Source organism: Leptonotus elevatus, chromosome 14, assembly GCF_054856555.1.
Source record: "Leptonotus elevatus isolate MCC_2025b chromosome 14, RoL_Lele_1.0, whole genome shotgun sequence".
Classification (NCBI taxonomy): domain Eukaryota; kingdom Metazoa; phylum Chordata; class Actinopteri; order Syngnathiformes; family Syngnathidae; genus Leptonotus; species Leptonotus elevatus.
The window spans coordinates 6,943,182-6,959,821 of record NC_141252.1 but is presented as its reverse complement, the minus strand read 5'-3'; the positions used below and the strand labels follow the sequence as shown (position 1 = coordinate 6,959,821).

General features: G+C 41.3%; 2 protein-coding genes across 6 annotated transcripts in view; both read left to right on the top strand.

Moving 5' to 3' along the window:
- The window catches only part of msrab (methionine sulfoxide reductase Ab), a 58,629-nt gene extending 51,788 nt beyond the window's left edge, over nucleotides 1-6,841 (top strand). Inside the window, 1 exon segment of the mRNA XM_086094207.1 lies at nucleotides 484-6,841. Within this exon segment, the coding sequence (XP_085950333.1) occupies nucleotides 484-657 (174 nt within the window). The 3' untranslated portion in view covers nucleotides 658-6,841.
- A 54-nt stretch (nucleotides 6,842-6,895) lies between these two features.
- LOC147162775 (uncharacterized) lies at nucleotides 6,896-13,657 on the top strand. 5 transcript variants are annotated; one of them, XM_086094928.1, is made up of 7 exons: nucleotides 6,896-7,331; nucleotides 7,433-8,240; nucleotides 8,999-9,076; nucleotides 9,734-9,900; nucleotides 10,754-10,846; nucleotides 11,326-11,493; nucleotides 12,169-13,657. In XM_086094928.1, exons 4-7 carry the CDS (start codon nucleotides 9,778-9,780, stop codon nucleotides 12,337-12,339), a joined length of 555 nt encoding a protein of 184 aa, XP_085951054.1. In that variant the 5' UTR covers nucleotides 6,896-7,331; nucleotides 7,433-8,240; nucleotides 8,999-9,076; nucleotides 9,734-9,777; the 3' UTR covers nucleotides 12,340-13,657. The 5 variants fall into 5 exon arrangements, with proteins under 5 accessions (XP_085951054.1, XP_085951053.1, XP_085951052.1 ...); XM_086094927.1 differs by having other exon boundaries at nucleotides 6,896-8,074; nucleotides 8,192-8,240; XM_086094926.1 differs by having other exon boundaries at nucleotides 6,896-8,240.
- The last annotated feature ends 2,983 nt before the right edge of the window (nucleotides 13,658-16,640 follow it).

Below are 16,640 nucleotides of genomic sequence, written 5' to 3'. Positions count from 1 at the left end.
CCTTTCTTCTGTCAATCAACGCAAACGCTTATACGTGCCCTCGCCGGCATGGAAAGTTCACATGCAATGTGCTGCAGATACAAAACAGCATTTAACATTAGTGGGAAGATGAGAATTTCTTTGGTGTTTTTTTTGTGTTAATAGTGTGTTTATTGCTTACAACTGAACATTTTCTCAACCCAAAGTACAATGAATGTATGCCTATTTCTGACATTTTATGCAGCACTGCCCCCTGCTGTCGAGTTTATTTTTGTAAATTAAATGTTATTTTTAAAATACAGGGAAATAAGTAAATTAAACGTATTTTATATTACATTAGTTTTTTTTTACAGTGTAGACTAGTGAGGGCACATATAACATATTATTTGTAAAGAACATTGTTGACATTTTATAAGCTCATTTAAACAATGCGGCTGCAACATACGCAGTGACACAAATAATTGCATATTTTTTTCATGACTCCCATGTGTATTTTATCCACAGGAGCTGGAGGCGAAGGGCATGGGCACCATCACGACAGAAATGATGGAGTTGCAGTAGTTCTACTACGCCGAGGATTACCACCAGCAGTACCTGAAGAAACAACCCCAAGGTTACTGCGGCCTCAAAGGCACCGGAATTTCCTGCCCCATCGGAGCGGGCAACGACGAGCCGTAAGGAAAACTACGGACGATCCTTAAGGTTATTTAACTCCTGATTGAGGCCTTTACTAAAACAATTTTACTTAGACAACCAACTGTGATATGTTTCTCTTTAAAGTGACAACTATATTGAGTTGGCGTAATCAGAAGTTAATTATCAACACATACTGTATACAGTGGTTCTCAGACTTGGGTCTCCAGGGTCCTGCAGGATAATTGGCAATGTATATAAGTTTTTAAGTGTATGTATTTGGAGACCAGCACATCATCGAAACAAGCATACTCAAGTATTTACACCCAGAGCTTCAGACTGCCCATAAATGGTCGTATGATGATGATGATGATGATGATGATGTGTGAACAGAGGCAGATCTTAATTGCTAGAATCTACAGCTTTCAAATAACTCTTGTAAACAATCAGCAGTGGCAAAGAGGACTATCAGTTAATGAACAGAGAAGACAAAATCTGGTAATAAATACCGGTAATCCGTTTTTCCAAACTAACAAACTAAATTAAATTATCATCTCACAATATACATCGATTATCATGGCCAAAGACTTGCAAATAATTTTTTGCTGTAGATTTTAGAAGCAGGAGTACAAAGGATTTATTACAAAATATTCAAGACAAACTAGCCTGATTTAGAAATGCTGTTGGCCTACTTTTTGCTTTCAGTCTTCTTTCGCATTTACACAGCGTAAAACAAAAGTCTGCTAAGTAGCGGGACCACGAACCTGGAACCTGGGATGAGGCGTGTTTGCTGTATTGACTTTGCTAGTCAATGTGTGCACCAGTGTTATAATAGTTTTGATTGTTTCATTATAGTTTGTTTGCTTTTATTTTGTTTTGACGTTAGTTTTTAAAATACAGTTAGTTTTAATGAATTATTAGAGCAAGATATTTAGTCCCCCCCCCCCTCAAAATGCATTAATTTTTATTGCTTTTAATTTTTTTGTCAGGCGTTATTTTACATATCAAATATTTGTCGAGTGCAAGATAATAAATATAAAAAAAAAGGTCACCAGGTAGTGCGTAATAATTAAAGTAAAAATAAACTACCCTGAAAGCTCATGTATGATATTATTTGAAAATTAAGGACATTTTTACTTTAATGACACTTTTAGTTAGTTTTAGAATTGCATGATTTCAGGTGTGTGTGGGAGCCCCTAGCAAAAGAGATGTTGCATCTCAGGGGCTTTGTCCCGCATAAATAAATACATTTCACATTTTCATACATTCAAGTAAACACTTTTGCACATTTTGGTTAAAATTACTTATTTAGGGTTATAAGGGTGAAAATACATTCTCATGTTAAGGGTCCCTGGACCCAAAAAGTCTGAGAACCCCTGCTGAGAGAAGAAATAAAAAAAATATAGTCACAGCTGTCGTGAGATTAATTGGGATGCAGTAACAGTGTTATTCCACATGATGGCGTCATATGTTTGTATGACACAAACAGAATGTTTGGGGTAAATAATCATGTGAATTTTAGTATTAGAATGTTTTCAATGCAGCAATAATGCAATAATAATTGATGGAATTGCATCAATTAGTAAGTGGAGGACATCACAATAACAAAATGTCTGTTTTATCCAAATAATAGTACACTCTTGGTTGACTGTCATCATTTACATAAATCAAACTTTGGAAATGACACATTGTTGTCTGTGTCGTTGAGGTGAATTTCCGATTATTCGTCACCTGTGCCTCATCATTTCATTTAACGCAATGAGTCACTGGGCTCTCATACTGAAGCACGCCACGTATCGTATGAAGAAAACCCTGATCCAAAATACTCGCCATGAAATGTGCTCTCTTTCAAATGAATACATACATTATCGTTGTACGTACATTTAAGCAAATCAGCCCCGCAGCCTGGTTAAAAATGAAAATCACACACAGATCGTATCACCAAATAAGCCTTTCGGTCAACCGCAGTTTTGTTTCACCCCGCTCTCGTATTTCCCCCTCCCTCCTCCTATTATGTGTGTGTGCGTGTCACATCCTGACACCTGTGTGTAGGTGTGGACCAGGGCACAGGTGCAGGTGCAACCTCTCGGGGCCTATTTTCGTATTGGGACAGATATTTTTGCATGTGTCTGCATGCAACATTGTGTGTGTGTGTGTGTGCGCTGTGGCTTACTTGATGGAACCGCACTGAGAGGTATGTGGTTGGGACAGCTAGCTGTTCCACAGCACCTGGCTTTAATTTAATTTGGCACGTTGTCGGGTTTTTATTATTGTGCATGTGTGCGAGCTAATGACCTCCTTAAGTAGAATGATCGTAGACCTCTGCCAAGGCCGAACAATAGTGCCAAAGAGAGGTAGGTTTTTGCTCCCGAGCGTACCCGCAAGTGCAAGTTTGTTAGCGGAAGCAGCGATGAAAACAGCAAGTGCTCGTAAGCGGTGATTAGTACTGCTACTCCAGTTCTGCCTGTGGGTGGCGCTAATGCTCAAAAGGCAAGTCGAAGTATGCTTTTTTTGGACAATATGTCAGAAAATTCCAAAGAAGAATGTTACAAAATGTATACAGGAAACCCAGGGACGTCTAAAAATAGCCTGGGCATTGAATTTCAATGGCGGCCATGTTGCGTTACCACTCACTAAGCAGTGTTTTCATGTTATTATCTATCTCCATAGCAAAATTGCTAGTGCGTGGCGTACGGTTGTTCCAATAAGTCATGAGGTATATCTCCGAGTGCCACTCAAAGATTCGTCTACATCATGTTGTCAGAACCATCAACAATGAAATGAAAGTGAAGACCATCAGGAAAAAAAATGCTGTGAAATGTAACCCTAATCTCTGTAAACCACAATTCATCATGCTGAGATAAAATATACTGTGATCGGTCGATGCAGACTGGGAAGTCCGTTCTTTGCGAGGGTCTCAATCCTGGCGTATAGCATGCACTGATAACCGTGTTTTCAGCAAAAACCATGCAGAAGTTGCCGGTATTAATGGCAACGCAAGATGGCTGCCCTCTGGTTTCCGGCACGGGAGGCCACTGAGTCCAGTTTATTTTTAGACGTCCGTGAGTATTTAATTTTATTTATTTATTAAAAAGTTTTTGTACAATTGTAATTCATTTTTTATTGGCTTAATTCTCCATTTTGTGTCTTCAAAGTGGTGTAATATAGCAGTTTCCCATTTCTTCACACAGATCAAGATAGAGAAGTATTAAAGTCGCGATCTGTGTAAAAAATAAAAAAAAATCACAAACCTAGCATTTGAACAGGGGTGTGTAGACTTTTTATATCCACTGTAGGTACTGTATGTAGGTAGCAGCAATGCGGAGGGATTCCATGAATATGAGGTCTAAGCAAACAAGATTAAAAGATTTTGCATGGTAGTCTCTGAATACAATGACTCAAATTGTTATTGTGCATTCTCTTTCTGTCTGATTGCAACGCACAAGCAATAACCAAGCTCAGTGCGTATACATGTACATGTGTGTGTGTGTGTGTTGAGACAGAGCCTATTGTGTGCAGATGGGCCTTTAATAGGCCAACAGCTGGCCGCAAACAGCGCCGGCGCTCCAGCCGGCTGCTTGTCCCGCCTCTCACTGTACTACTCTGCGAATCGAAACGCTAACACTGCGCTCTCCTCAGCTCTACTTTCTCCCTTTTGTACCCAGCCACTTGTTTAATTCTACAGAAACAAACAAAAACAAGCCATTGTGAGAAGTCGAGTAGGAACGCACACGCCCTAACCCACACGCACTTAAATGAGCACACATTCTCGCCCACCGCCACCTCGAACGCCGCGCCCTGTTTGCCGCCTAATGCTCGGCAAGTCGGCAGCGCCCACGCAAAGAAACAAGTGAGACACCTTGCAGAGATGCGCACCCACGCACGTACACATCATGCACCGCGTCCTCCTTTCCGTCGCTTCTTATTTTTCTGACATTCACACAAGTGTTGACTCTATAAGTGATTCTCAAACTATGGTACTTAAATTAATCACTGCTTAGCAACTGTTTAGTTCTGTTTGACTTTTAGGTTAACTACATTATGGTCAGCAAGCAAGCGAGCTACCATGTTAGCTAGCCGCTAGCTCCCACTAGCAACCTAGCTCGCTCGTGTACCGGTGGACCAGCAGCTGGATGGACGCCGCAGCCCATATTAACACAAAACATAAATATTTGGTCATCATTAGTCATCATTGGTCTCATGAACTTGGCTAATACGGTCTTTCTAAGAATGCACTTGGGTACATACTTCCTAAGAACACTTGATTGAAATTGTCACAGCTGTGTACTTGTGAATTTCCATTCCCTGGTGTATTTCTGGTGTATTTCATTAGCTTATGTGGTGGTAGCCCAGTAGCGATAGCAAGTTACGACCGCAAACAATTATTAGCTGAGCTAAGCTGTGGCTGTGTTTTTAATGTGTTACTAGCATAATGCTACAATATCAACGCGTCCTACTAAAGCATTGACAACGTAAATGATAGATACTGTTTGTGCGCCCAAGCAATGTCAAAAGTATTGCTTTTGCTGTTAGCGTTTATGTGAGTGGAGGAGCTTTGCCGCCATTTTGTGGCATCTATAGGCAATTTCAAACTTTTGGTGTTGGTTGTCAAGTATTAGCAACATTTTTGCAATTTGGGTTCATTTGATTGAAGTTTGCTGTCTAAAACTGACCTCTATCGTATTGATAATTGTTTTTTTACAATATTTGTTTACCTCAAAAAGTGCGAAAATGCTTTGGTGGAGGTCCGCGTGTTACGCCGTGCCCTTTCTCTCGTAGCATGCAGGGTTTTTCGCAGCTGCCAGATGTGTTTTGCATCCTCTCCCTCCGCCCCCCTCTGGTTCCTGCATGGGCGCAGGGCCTCTCTATCGGAGCGCCGGGGCTCCAGGAACCGGAGCACAGCAACGCCTCTGTGTTGCCCAGAGAAGCGCAGCCTTGTCTGGGTTGCTGCATCTGCGGCCCTAGGGGACGAGCTGGGGGAAGAGGGCGAACCCCCGGGATGCGCCTGGTGTGCGCTGGCCTCTTGCATTTTGACCTTATCTTGGACTTAGCCCTGCTGTTGAGTTCCTCAAAAGTGGTATTACAAACTATAAAAGTCTTCTGTGTGTGTGTGTGTGTGTGTGGGGTATAGGAAAATTTGAAGTTTTTTCTTTTTTTACTTTTTTCATAGGTTAGCAACATCCAGTATTCTAACTAAATATTAAAAAACAAAACCTAGAACAGTTTGAGAAGTCCCAAACCTATCTTATTTGGAGTGAGGATAATTGCACTCATCTGGTCACGTTCATGAGCTACAATATTAGCATTTACTTTTTTTCATAAGTTTACTGTACCAAAAATAGCACGATTGAGAAACGTGTACACTACTGGCTGGAATGAAAACAACATCCATAGACAAGAATAGGTCCATACGACATGCTGTTTTGCCTTTGGAGATGCTAAGCTAACATCTATGACTATGTGTGTTCCATAACAATTCTAAGTTAACATGGCCGCCACATCCGTACGCTGCTTTTAATGGGAAAGTCGCCCCTGCCAACATGGCTACCACATTGACACAAATTTTGGTCTGCTCTAGTCTACTCTGTTTGTTTACTTTTGTCGTAATGACAAGAGAGCAACGCAATCCGGAAACGTGACCAGTCTTTGTCGTTTACTGCTAACTAGCGCCGTAGCGAATTGTGGCAAATTTTTCATTTTAGTAGTTGTTCCACTGTTTGGTCCCATTGTATCATAAGATCGTTGTTTGTCTCTAGAGGGAACACTAATGGGTTAAGAGGAGGGCAGCACGTGGCCGTGGGGCCCAGTTGGCTTGCTCACTGGGCCGCCGGTTTATTGGCTTACTTCCCGCACTATGCACCTGGTAGCCAGTGTGCGTCCGCCCATGCTAGCCGACACTGGCAGCGTGTGACACACACACACACAGGAAATGCAGAAATAAGTGCAACGAGTCATTGTCTCAATTGCCACTTAGCAACAGGGGGGCTCGGGACATGGAGGATGTGGGCTACAGTGATGATTAGGAGGGCAGCTCTTCACTGGATTCACAAGATGGCGTTTGGCATTTATGAATAAAATCACAATTTGGTCACACTTAGTTTTCAAGGAAGGTTCTTCCTGTCCTTATTCTGGTACTGCCAAGAAGTTAAAACTGTGAAAATGACAGTTGTTTCCATATTTCATATTGAGCTATATGAATTTTGCCTAGCAACAAAGGCCATCCAAACATGACCTGACTGGGATTTTTTTTTGGGGGGGGGGGGGGGGGGGCTAATCTGCTATTGCCGCCTAAAACTAGTAGCCATGTGCAAGTGCAACCTAACCAGCAAGCAGAATCCAATGAATTGATTTCCGTATTTTTTGTTGTTGTCTGTGACAACATTATTAGCATTATTGTAAAGTATCAAATTTTTTGTAATTTTTCTTTGATGGACAAAATGGTTGCAAATTCTACCTGGCAACAAAAGGACGTCCACATGTAATTTTAAAAATTAAGAATTTTAAAAGTGCAATTAATGTCAAATATTTTAAGATTTTTACTCAAGTATGAACTTCTGAATCGCCTAGCATAATCTACTGTAAACTTATTTTTCTTCTTGTCTTTATCTGCATCTGCCGGCATGCGAGCCAAGCCTCGCCACGCTTGCCAGCATGCCGACAAGCCCTCCGTTACAACACAACGCAGGAAAGTGGCGTTGCGCAACCCTCGGCTTTCCCAGGTGCCACTCTGATGACACGCGTGTTCACAACGAGGACGTGCGTAGATGGCATGTTTTCACAAGCTCGCGCCGCGGCCTGCACCTTTTTTCATCTGCAACAGATCTTAACCTGATACCGACTCGGGGCATGTTCCTCCAAGGAACGCTCATCGTGGTGGAAGATGATGATGATGATGATGATGATGATGATGATGATGGCTGCACCAGGAGCAAACAGAGTCAGATGATTGTCTCCAAGCAGCTGCTCCTTAACACCCACACTCTTCCTGCTGCACACTGTGTGCGTGCGTGTATGTAAACTGAAAGTATACTACAAATTCATCCTGGCTGATGGTGACGCATTTGTTTGTTTTTCTGAATTAATCATTGCTTGTGTTAAATTAAAAGTTCCCCTAAAGGTGTTCAATGTTGGAAAACAATTAACAATTTTTTAAATTAAAAACAAACAAATAGATCACTAATCAGTTTTCAATTGTAATAACAACATCCACCACTAGATGGTACATTGCTTACCAGCACTTCCGCTAAACGTTTACATGGGATGTCAGCTAGCTGCGGATTTTCACAAGAACCGTTGACAATTCGTTTGAAGTGCACGTTGCCACTAAAATTAGTGTCTTCCAAAAACATGGATTTATCCAAAGCCAACGCCTTTAGTAGTGTTGCAAACGAATGTTGACTTGGATGGATGGTGCACCGGCTTCACAGTGCCGGTATAGGACAACCGTCATTGCATCATACAGGTGAGTGAATCGGCTTGTAGCACAAACGTAAAGTAATTATAAAATTTTTGAGAAAACATGCACAAAATAAAAATCGCTTCTTCTTTTTTTTTGCCTTTCTTTATGATGCATCTACAGAAGGTGATGGCAGAGCTCAACGCGTCATGATGACCATGGAACAGGAAATGTGAGTTATTGCCACAAAAGATCAAATCGTCATCATACTACTGGCAAATTTTTAGCTCAGTGCATGAATAGAATTATACCCTACTAAGTATATTGTACTTAAAATTTAAATACAACTTAACTGGTCTTAATAAATCTCCTAAATTTAAACATTTCTTGACAATAATATGTTATATGTGACCTCACTAGTCTAAACATGTAATATTACAGTTTTGAGTTATGAAGCATAATCCTGCCAGTTTTATCTATCTCAGGGGGCGGCCATTTTGCCACTTGCTGTCGACTGAAGATGACATCAGTGTTGCTCAGGCAACAACCAATCACAGCTCACCTGTTTTCTGAAGCTTTGCTGTGATTGGTTATTATGGATATGTTTTTTGCTGCTTGAATTAAAATAAATGAAATGCAGTATTAAACAGAATAACATATTTAGACTAATGGGGCTGCATAGAACATATTGTCAAAAATGTTTTTGGGGGTTGACTTCCTCTTTGAAGAAATAACTTGTTTTAACATTCCATTATTCTTTGTGTACCACTAGAGGGAGCACACTTTGAGAATCACTGAATAGTAAATTAAACAAAAAAATAGTAAAAGAATGCAATCATATACACCATCTTAAAGCCTCCCTCCCTTTTTGCGTTCCTTACCACATAAAACTTTTTAGTCTTACTAATGTTCAAATGTGTCTATACAGTGATGAGTTCAACAAGGCCCTATTTGAGTTTTTAAGAGCGTTTTTTTTTTTTTTTTTTTTAGAAACAAAAGCCACCTCAAAAAACATCCGGTGGAAACTCTGGCCTGACAAAGTCAAGACAGTTGGTGGAAAAGTTTGAGGTGAGAATGTGGCCGTCCTTGAGGTGTCGGTGGCAGGTTGCGCGTTTCTCTTTGTGTGAACGTGTACTTGTGCATTCGCTATATTCGGATTCTCATGTTGAGGAATCCGTCCTGCACTTTTAAAGTTGCAATAAATGCTATCAAGGTAGCGCAGGCAACAGTATGTGGTTGCTGTTTAGTTTGACAGTAACCTCCAGCTGAGTTATATAATATTCACTAATTGTACTTAACATGACCAACTCTCAAACACGCATGTCAAGTTTGCGCAAGTTTGGCTCATGTCTCAAAAAACTTGTCAGGCTTGTATGTCAAGGCACCGCTGTTTTAGAGGCTGCTAATATTCTCATTCAAAACACATGACGACAGTTTTGTTGGTTTTTGGGGGAGGCTGGAACGGATTAATGGTGTTTCCATTCATTCCAATGGGGAAAAATGATTTGATGGTTTTGCGCCAAAACACACACGTATTTCATCATTCAGGACACACGAGGCCACAAACTCTTTGGTCCTTTGAAATCTTTGATTGACGACACCAAAGTGTTGTTTTTTCAGTCATTTGGAAGCAGAATTTCAAAGAGCTGGTGTTCTTGTTGTCTTGGTAAAGTGTGGCAATCATGATGCGTCATCATCATCATGGTGGTGTTTTCTCCTGGGCAGTGAACAAGCACTCTGCCTTTTGTCTCCTGCGTCTCCTGCTGTTGATGGAGCTGCTGCGGCCTTCGCGGTGCCGCCACGCCCACAACGGCGTCCTTTGCAAGGTGCTCAAATCGGCTGTCGATCAAATGGACGATATCAGGAAGACTTTGGAACTACTACAACTCGAGGTCACCACAATACTGCCATAACTCCTTGTCCTCCTCATTTTCTTCTCCTCATCCTTCTCTTCTTCTCCCCATTGGACTCCTCTTTGCACTCTTCCTCCACACGTTCTCCTTCTCCTGCCACTCCATATCATTCCCCTTTCTTTCTTCATCCTTCCCCTCTTTTTCCTTCTCCTATTCCCCAAAGCCCCACTTTTTCATTTCCGCCTCTTCCTCTTACTCACTCTCATACTTGCTCCTCCTTCTCTCTCCTTTTACTCCTCATACAAGTCCTCCTCTTCATCTTCTCAACCGTGTCATCCTCTTCCCTTCCCTTCCTACGCCTCCTCTTTTCCATAATACTTTCTCCTTCTCCGCCCCCTTCCTTGTCATCCCCTTTTCTCCTCCTCCCTGTCGCCCTACTCTTCCTTTTCCTTCTACTCTTCATACTTCCTCCTACTTTTACTCCTCAACCTCACACTGGTCCTCCTCTTCTTCTCATCATCTTCCTCCTCCTTCCTCCTCTTTGCCATAATGCTCCTCCTTCTCTTCTCCTCCACCTCCTTTTCCTCCTTTCCATACTCTTCCTCCCCTTCACGTTATCCCCTTTCCTTCTTTCTCCTCTCATCTCCTTCTCTTCCCCGTCATTGCGCCTATTCTCTTCCTTCTCCTCCTCATACTCATCTTGCTCCATGTTCTTTCTCCTCTTCCACTTCCTCCTCTTATTTGCCATAATACTCCTCCTCCTCCATTTATTCTCCTCCTCCTCTTCCGTCCCTCCTCTCCATCCGTCATCCCCCTTTCCTTCATCCTTCCCCTCCACAACCTCATCTTCTTCAATGAAAAGTTTCCACATTTTTTGCCGTTTGCGTTTCAGCGCGACAACGAGCTTGTTGAGGACTTGCTGGAGGTTCGACTACAAAGTCTTCCTGTCATCTCAGCGACTGCGTCGCACTTCCGTACATTGAAGGTAATCCATCTCGGACTTGCCAGACTAATCAAAACATATACAAGTGCTGTACATGTGTCTAGTATTTCCGCAAGACACATTTAGAGCTGTGCACATGGTCACAATTGTAGAAACGCACCAAAAAAAATTCTGGTAGGGGTTGTATACATAAAGTTTAAATAAATGATTTGATAGAACTGTACAAAATAAACCGTTATTAATATTATTTAATTTACGTGAGCCACGCTGACTGATTGTGAAGACCCCGGGCAGATTATATTCATATGGCAACAAGGCTGAAACCTGATTGGACAACAAAATCTTGCATCCACATCCACTTACTGAGGCAAAGCAGCCAAGAGAAATGAATAAACTGTTGGAAATAACTTCGTAAAATTGCATGATGGATTAAATATGAGAATTTAGGTTGCAAATGTAATGTAGAGTGTTTGTGAAGGCCACCATGCAGTGACATGCGCAACATTTGTTTGTCCTTGTAGGCCAACGTGTATCTGCCTCAGCTGTACGTGCACACTTTGGCCTTCAGAGTGCATGTGGAGTGGCTCCAGGCAGCCACACAAAGTGTCAACTTGCCGTCCGGGGCCGCGGGGGCCGCCCGTCTTCACCTGCTGCAGCTGGCCGGATTCGTCAGGACGGCCCTGATCCAGGTGAGGCTGCGGACCGATCGGTCGACACCAGATACGTACCTTCGCATTATCAAGAGTTGTTTAGATTAGAAAAAAAGGATTTAAAAAAAATATATACCCAAAAAAACAGATAATGCATTTGAGTTCATAATGTTTGCGCGTAAAAAATAATGCAACAAGCTCAAGTAAAATTACAACAAAACGTACATTTTGTATAATGCCTGTCAAGAGAGGACTGGTCGCCAGTCAATGTCAGGGCATATGTAGAAAAACAATTGAATGGTCGCCTTTCAATCTCAGAAAAACATTAGAATAGACAAATAGGACAAAAAACTTTGAAGAAAGAACAACCCCACTTAACAACAAAAATCACAACTGGTTTTGTCAATACTTCATTGTAAATGCATTTTTTAGCCGCCATGTTTAAGAATGAAATGTTTTATTAAAAAATGAAATAAAAACCTTTTTGACTTAACATAAAGCTAACATTCTAGCATGTTTTTGGAACATGGGAGGGAAACTTACACACAGGACGACCTGACCCAAGATTGGAACCAGCAACCTCCAACTTGAGCCGAGCCACTCGCTCACTTGTTCCACCGCAACAGATGTCTTCATTCGTCCATTTGCAGCCAATCAGCTGCGAGCGTTTACATTGATGCGAACCGACACGACATCCCGCTTTGTGGTTTTCAGATCGATGCTGTTGTCCCGCCTCCGCCGCCGCTTCCGTCGCTTCCCGCGGTCTCGTCCGCGTTTGACGTTCTGCGCTACTCCGTGGAGTTGTCTCGCAGCTTGAAGGTGTTCTGCGACTGGTCCCAACGGCTCGTACGCCACCTGCACACCACGGCGTCCTGTCCTCCATGAAGAAGATGACCTCCACCCGGGAAGTTGTCTTCTCTATAGATTTTCTTGAGTTGTAAACTTTTTGGTTTTGAGGCTCCCACTATTTGTGGGAGATGGCCAAACGACTCTTTTGAGTATTTAATTGGATACGTGACTCATTGAGCCGTTTTCAGCAGTAAAAGTTTAATATTTTGTCCAGAATGAATTTGATAACTTCATAATTTTTCGTGTACAATAAATTACTTTAAAAAAAAAAAATCCACTTGCATCAGATGACATCAGCTGTGCTGAGGAAGTAGGTAATGACCAATCATGGCTCAGCTGTTTTCTGGGTTTGAATTTGAATTTAAATGGAATAATTGTACATGAAAAATGATGAAGTAACCAAATTCTTCTGGACATTTTTTTTTTTTGCTGCTGAAAATGGCTCAATGAGTCAAGTATCTCTTTAAGTTTGCTGAACCCTGGTCTTGATCAGTGGTTCTTAACCCTGGTGGAGGTAATGAACCCGCAAGTTTCATACATACACTCACCAAAGTCTTTGTAATTGGAAAAATACACAATTCAAACTGCTGGGTTCACTGGATGAAATAATTAACTTAGCTGGGTCCAAAAGCTGGGTTATTTATACCCAGCGCATTGGGTTTTGGCTCCGTAAAGGTTGAAAAACACCATACACGCGTTTACCACTTCACAACTGTTGGGGGAGCCCTCGAGTTAACAAACTTTACAATTCTTCTGTAGTGCAGCTTTAAAGTAGATTCTTGCGCATCCTCTAGATTTTGTGCTGCAAGAAAACGGCTGGGCCTGTGGTGAGCCGCAGACCAAAATAACTGGTACCCCCCCACCTACCCAACCCCCCACCCCATCACTCCTCTTGATAAGAACACATGTGCATCCACCCACGCATCAGGTCACACATGCACACATCAGCGACTTTTTTTTTTTACGTGACTAGCTTGCTCAAACTGGACATTTGTTTATGACACATCCATTAAAGGGGAACTTTGCAATTTGAAAAAGAAAATCATATGTACTAAAACTTTGTATCACATGACAGTAGTACATAAGTCAAATGATCGGATTGGTTTCGCAATAAACCTCTGTGCCTCAGGTGAAGCAATTTTTGTACAGGGGCGAGTAAAAGTGATTTTTCTAATCAAATCTTGCCAACAGTTTTAACTTCCCCTTTAACCCTTATGTACTGTTCATTTTCAAATCACATAGTAAACCCTGGACAAGAATATCTTCAAAATGTTCTTCCATGTGAAATTATGAACTACAAATCTTTTGTATGAATAGCCGGTCTGACATTAATAAATGGCCGATCAATCCTTAATCAATGATCATCTTTAACTGTTTTGAGTTTCCCCCTGTGACCATTTAAAAAACAATGTTGCACCTTTTGCAGATGTGGTGGAACCACAGACAGTTCTGTGGACTATTTAATCCCCCACCCCCGCCAGTGAACAAAGTCCCTACCGTGCAATAAAATACGAGATTTAAAGTAAGTTCAAGATTTTTTTTTTTGATTAATTGAAAATATTTTAATATGTTTTCATTTTTTGTGTATTTTGAGTCACCAGGAAAAGTCATTAAATTTTAGGGTATGTTTAATGGGGAAGTAAACCAGAACTATTTATTTTTGACAATAATATATTCTATGCAGCCCCACTAGTCTAAATATGGTATTCTGGTTAATATTGCGTTAGTGTAATATGAGTTATGCAACAAAATCCAGCCGTTTTTTATCCATCTCAGTGGGCGGCCATTTTGCCACTTGTTTTCTGAAGCTGAGCTTTGATTGGTTGTTACCTGAGCTTTGAGCAACTGTGATGTCATCTTCAGTCGATAGCAAGAGGCAAAATGGCCGTCCCCTGAGATGGATAAAAATGGCTGGATTTTGCTTCATAACTCATATTCCACAAATGTAATATTAATCAGAATGTCATGTTTCGACTAGTGAGGTCACATATAACATATTATTGTCAAGAAATGTTTAAGGTTGACTTCCACTTTAATGCTCTCAAATGTCAGAATGGGACAAATTTGACCCGAGCAGTCAGAGTCAAATTGATCATTGAAGGCAAATGCATTCATCTCGCTTTTCTCGGAGCGCTTGTCACTTTCACTCGCTGTCTCAATGTCGTCTTTTCTCGCTGACAAGCTGGCATAGTGGCATCATTCTAAAACTGGTATTAGGCATTTCCTGCTGCGTCCGTTGGTGTGTGTGCGTGTGTGTGTGTGTGTGTGTGTGTGTGTATGTGTGGGGCGGCCGCGGAACGCACCTGGTCGGCGCAGCTGTGAGGATCCTAGCAGGGGGGAGAGCAAGCTAGAGGAAGCAGAGGAAGAGAGAGCGAGTTGAGCGGGATGGGAGGGAACCTAAAGGAGGCCCTGTGTGCTGGAGTGCCGGGCGACCCGGTGGGTTCAAACGCACCCAGAAATGGGCAAGAAATGCGACTCGGGTGCAGATTTGTTATCAGTAAACACAGTGCAAAACAAAAGACTAATGTGATTGAATGGTGCTTCCTATTTGGTTTCATATGATATAGATTGAGTGTTTAGTAATAATCAGTGATGGGAAAAATGAACAGTGCTTGTTTGGAAGTTTTACTTGCAACTGTTGTTTGGGGGTGTAGTTCGTTTGCTCTCCTGTAGAGGGAGCAAGGACTCTGGTTAAAGCAGTCAAGCAGTTGCGCTTACTACAAATGAAAAATACTCAATTGTTTTTTGGGTGTTTTTTTTTAATGTAATGTTGACAGAAAGATTGTAGCTATTTTGATATAAAAGTAAATGTTTACTTTGGTTGTTGAGACTAAAAAATTATTATTATTATTATTTTTTTTTTTTTCCAAAATAAAAATCTGATATTTTGGGGGACAGGTATGGCTGTTTTTGTTTTTTTTATCTATTTGGAGACCAGATAAGTGGGCTAGTGGTAGAGTGTCCGCCCTGAGACTGGGAGGTTGTGGGTTCAATCAGTGGTACTTTAACTTAAACTTTTTTTTTTAATTACCATTTAAAACATTATTTATTTATTTTTGTAGTCTTTGCGGAATAATTGTTTACTTTGGTTGGTGAGACGAGAAAAAAGGACGTTGTTTTTTTTTTTTAAATGTCTTGTATTTTGGTGGAAAAGGTGTGGCTGTTTTTTTTATTGTCATTTTAAAAAATAATTGTAATTTTTTTGGGGTGGTGTGGATGTTTTAGAAAATTAAAAATAACTATTTTTAGGGAATGGTGGCTTTTTAAAGGAAAAAAAATATTCGGGGGGAACGTGTATTTTATAAAAACTATTTTAGACTATGTATTTTGGGAAGAGAAGTTTGGTGCTGGTTGGTTTTAGGGATTTTTTTCTGCATTATTTGGTGGGGTGCATGTTTCGGGAGAGAAACTGCATTTTGGCAGGTGATTAGAATAAAATGTGTTTTTTCAGTTAAAAAAAAAAAAAAGTAGTGCGGCGTCCGCTGAGCTCTCTGGTTAGGTAAGCTTTCTCAGGTCATCCTGCTGGGCACAAAAGAAGGGGCATGAGGGGGGCTGGATAAGAACTGCAAGACACTTTCTACCACAAAAATATACTAATGTGTTTGTGAGACATAGTTTGATTATATTTCATATGAGCAGTTTCTACTGTATTCATCATCATATACACCATTACAAGTTGCAGTTTGTCATCAAGTGTTTTGTTGTTGTGTTAGCGATTAGCATCTTTTTACGCTCTTGACGTTTAGAATGGTAAAAAAAAAAATTAGGGGGGGCTTACATTTGTCTTTAAAAAGTTGAGGCAAAAAAATTGCGTTGGACTTTGGAGGTTCCACTGTGTTGACGTGAGCATGTGATTATTGATTATTAGTCAAGATAAGAGGCAACAAACACGTGTTTGCTGGCTTTTGTCAGTCAAAGTGCACGCGCTTTCTTCAGGATGTATTGCAGATGCGCGCGCACGCATGCACGCACACACACAGCCTGGTCCACAGCTGGATGAGCGAGGAGGAGTAAGGGCTCGAGAGGTCAGGCGACCGGGTCAGAGGTGACGTTACAGAGAACCGTGATAGAGGAAGGAGGAACAAAAGGAACTTACGCACACACTAACAGGCCGACAGCTAATGAGTGATCAAAAATGCGTCTGTGTCCTGACTCTGCATCAACATGTCGTCCAGGTCAAAAGTCATTCGATTACACACGGTCAAAATTCTAGTCGTGTTCGGTCACTGTTGTACTTAAATTTATATTGTCAGTTTACTTTGGTTGTGCAAGGTTACTGAAAGGGTTACGGCAATTGCAGCATTGATGCTAGTTTTGTTAGCGCATCTATGGCATTT

What these genes read in the sequence shown, in the direction of transcription:
- LOC147162775 (XM_086094924.1), top strand. Translation starts at nt 9,691, where the DNA reads ATGATGCGTCATCATCATCATGGTGGTGTTTTCTCCTGGGCAGTGAAC. An exon ending in TGGAACTACTACAACTCGAG is followed by an intron (nt 9,901 to 10,753) that starts GTCACCACAATA and finishes TTTGCGTTTCAG; the next exon opens with CGCGACAACGAGCTTGTTGA. An exon ending in CGCACTTCCGTACATTGAAG is followed by an intron (nt 10,847 to 11,325) that starts GTAATCCATCTC and finishes TTGTCCTTGTAG; the next exon opens with GCCAACGTGTATCTGCCTCA.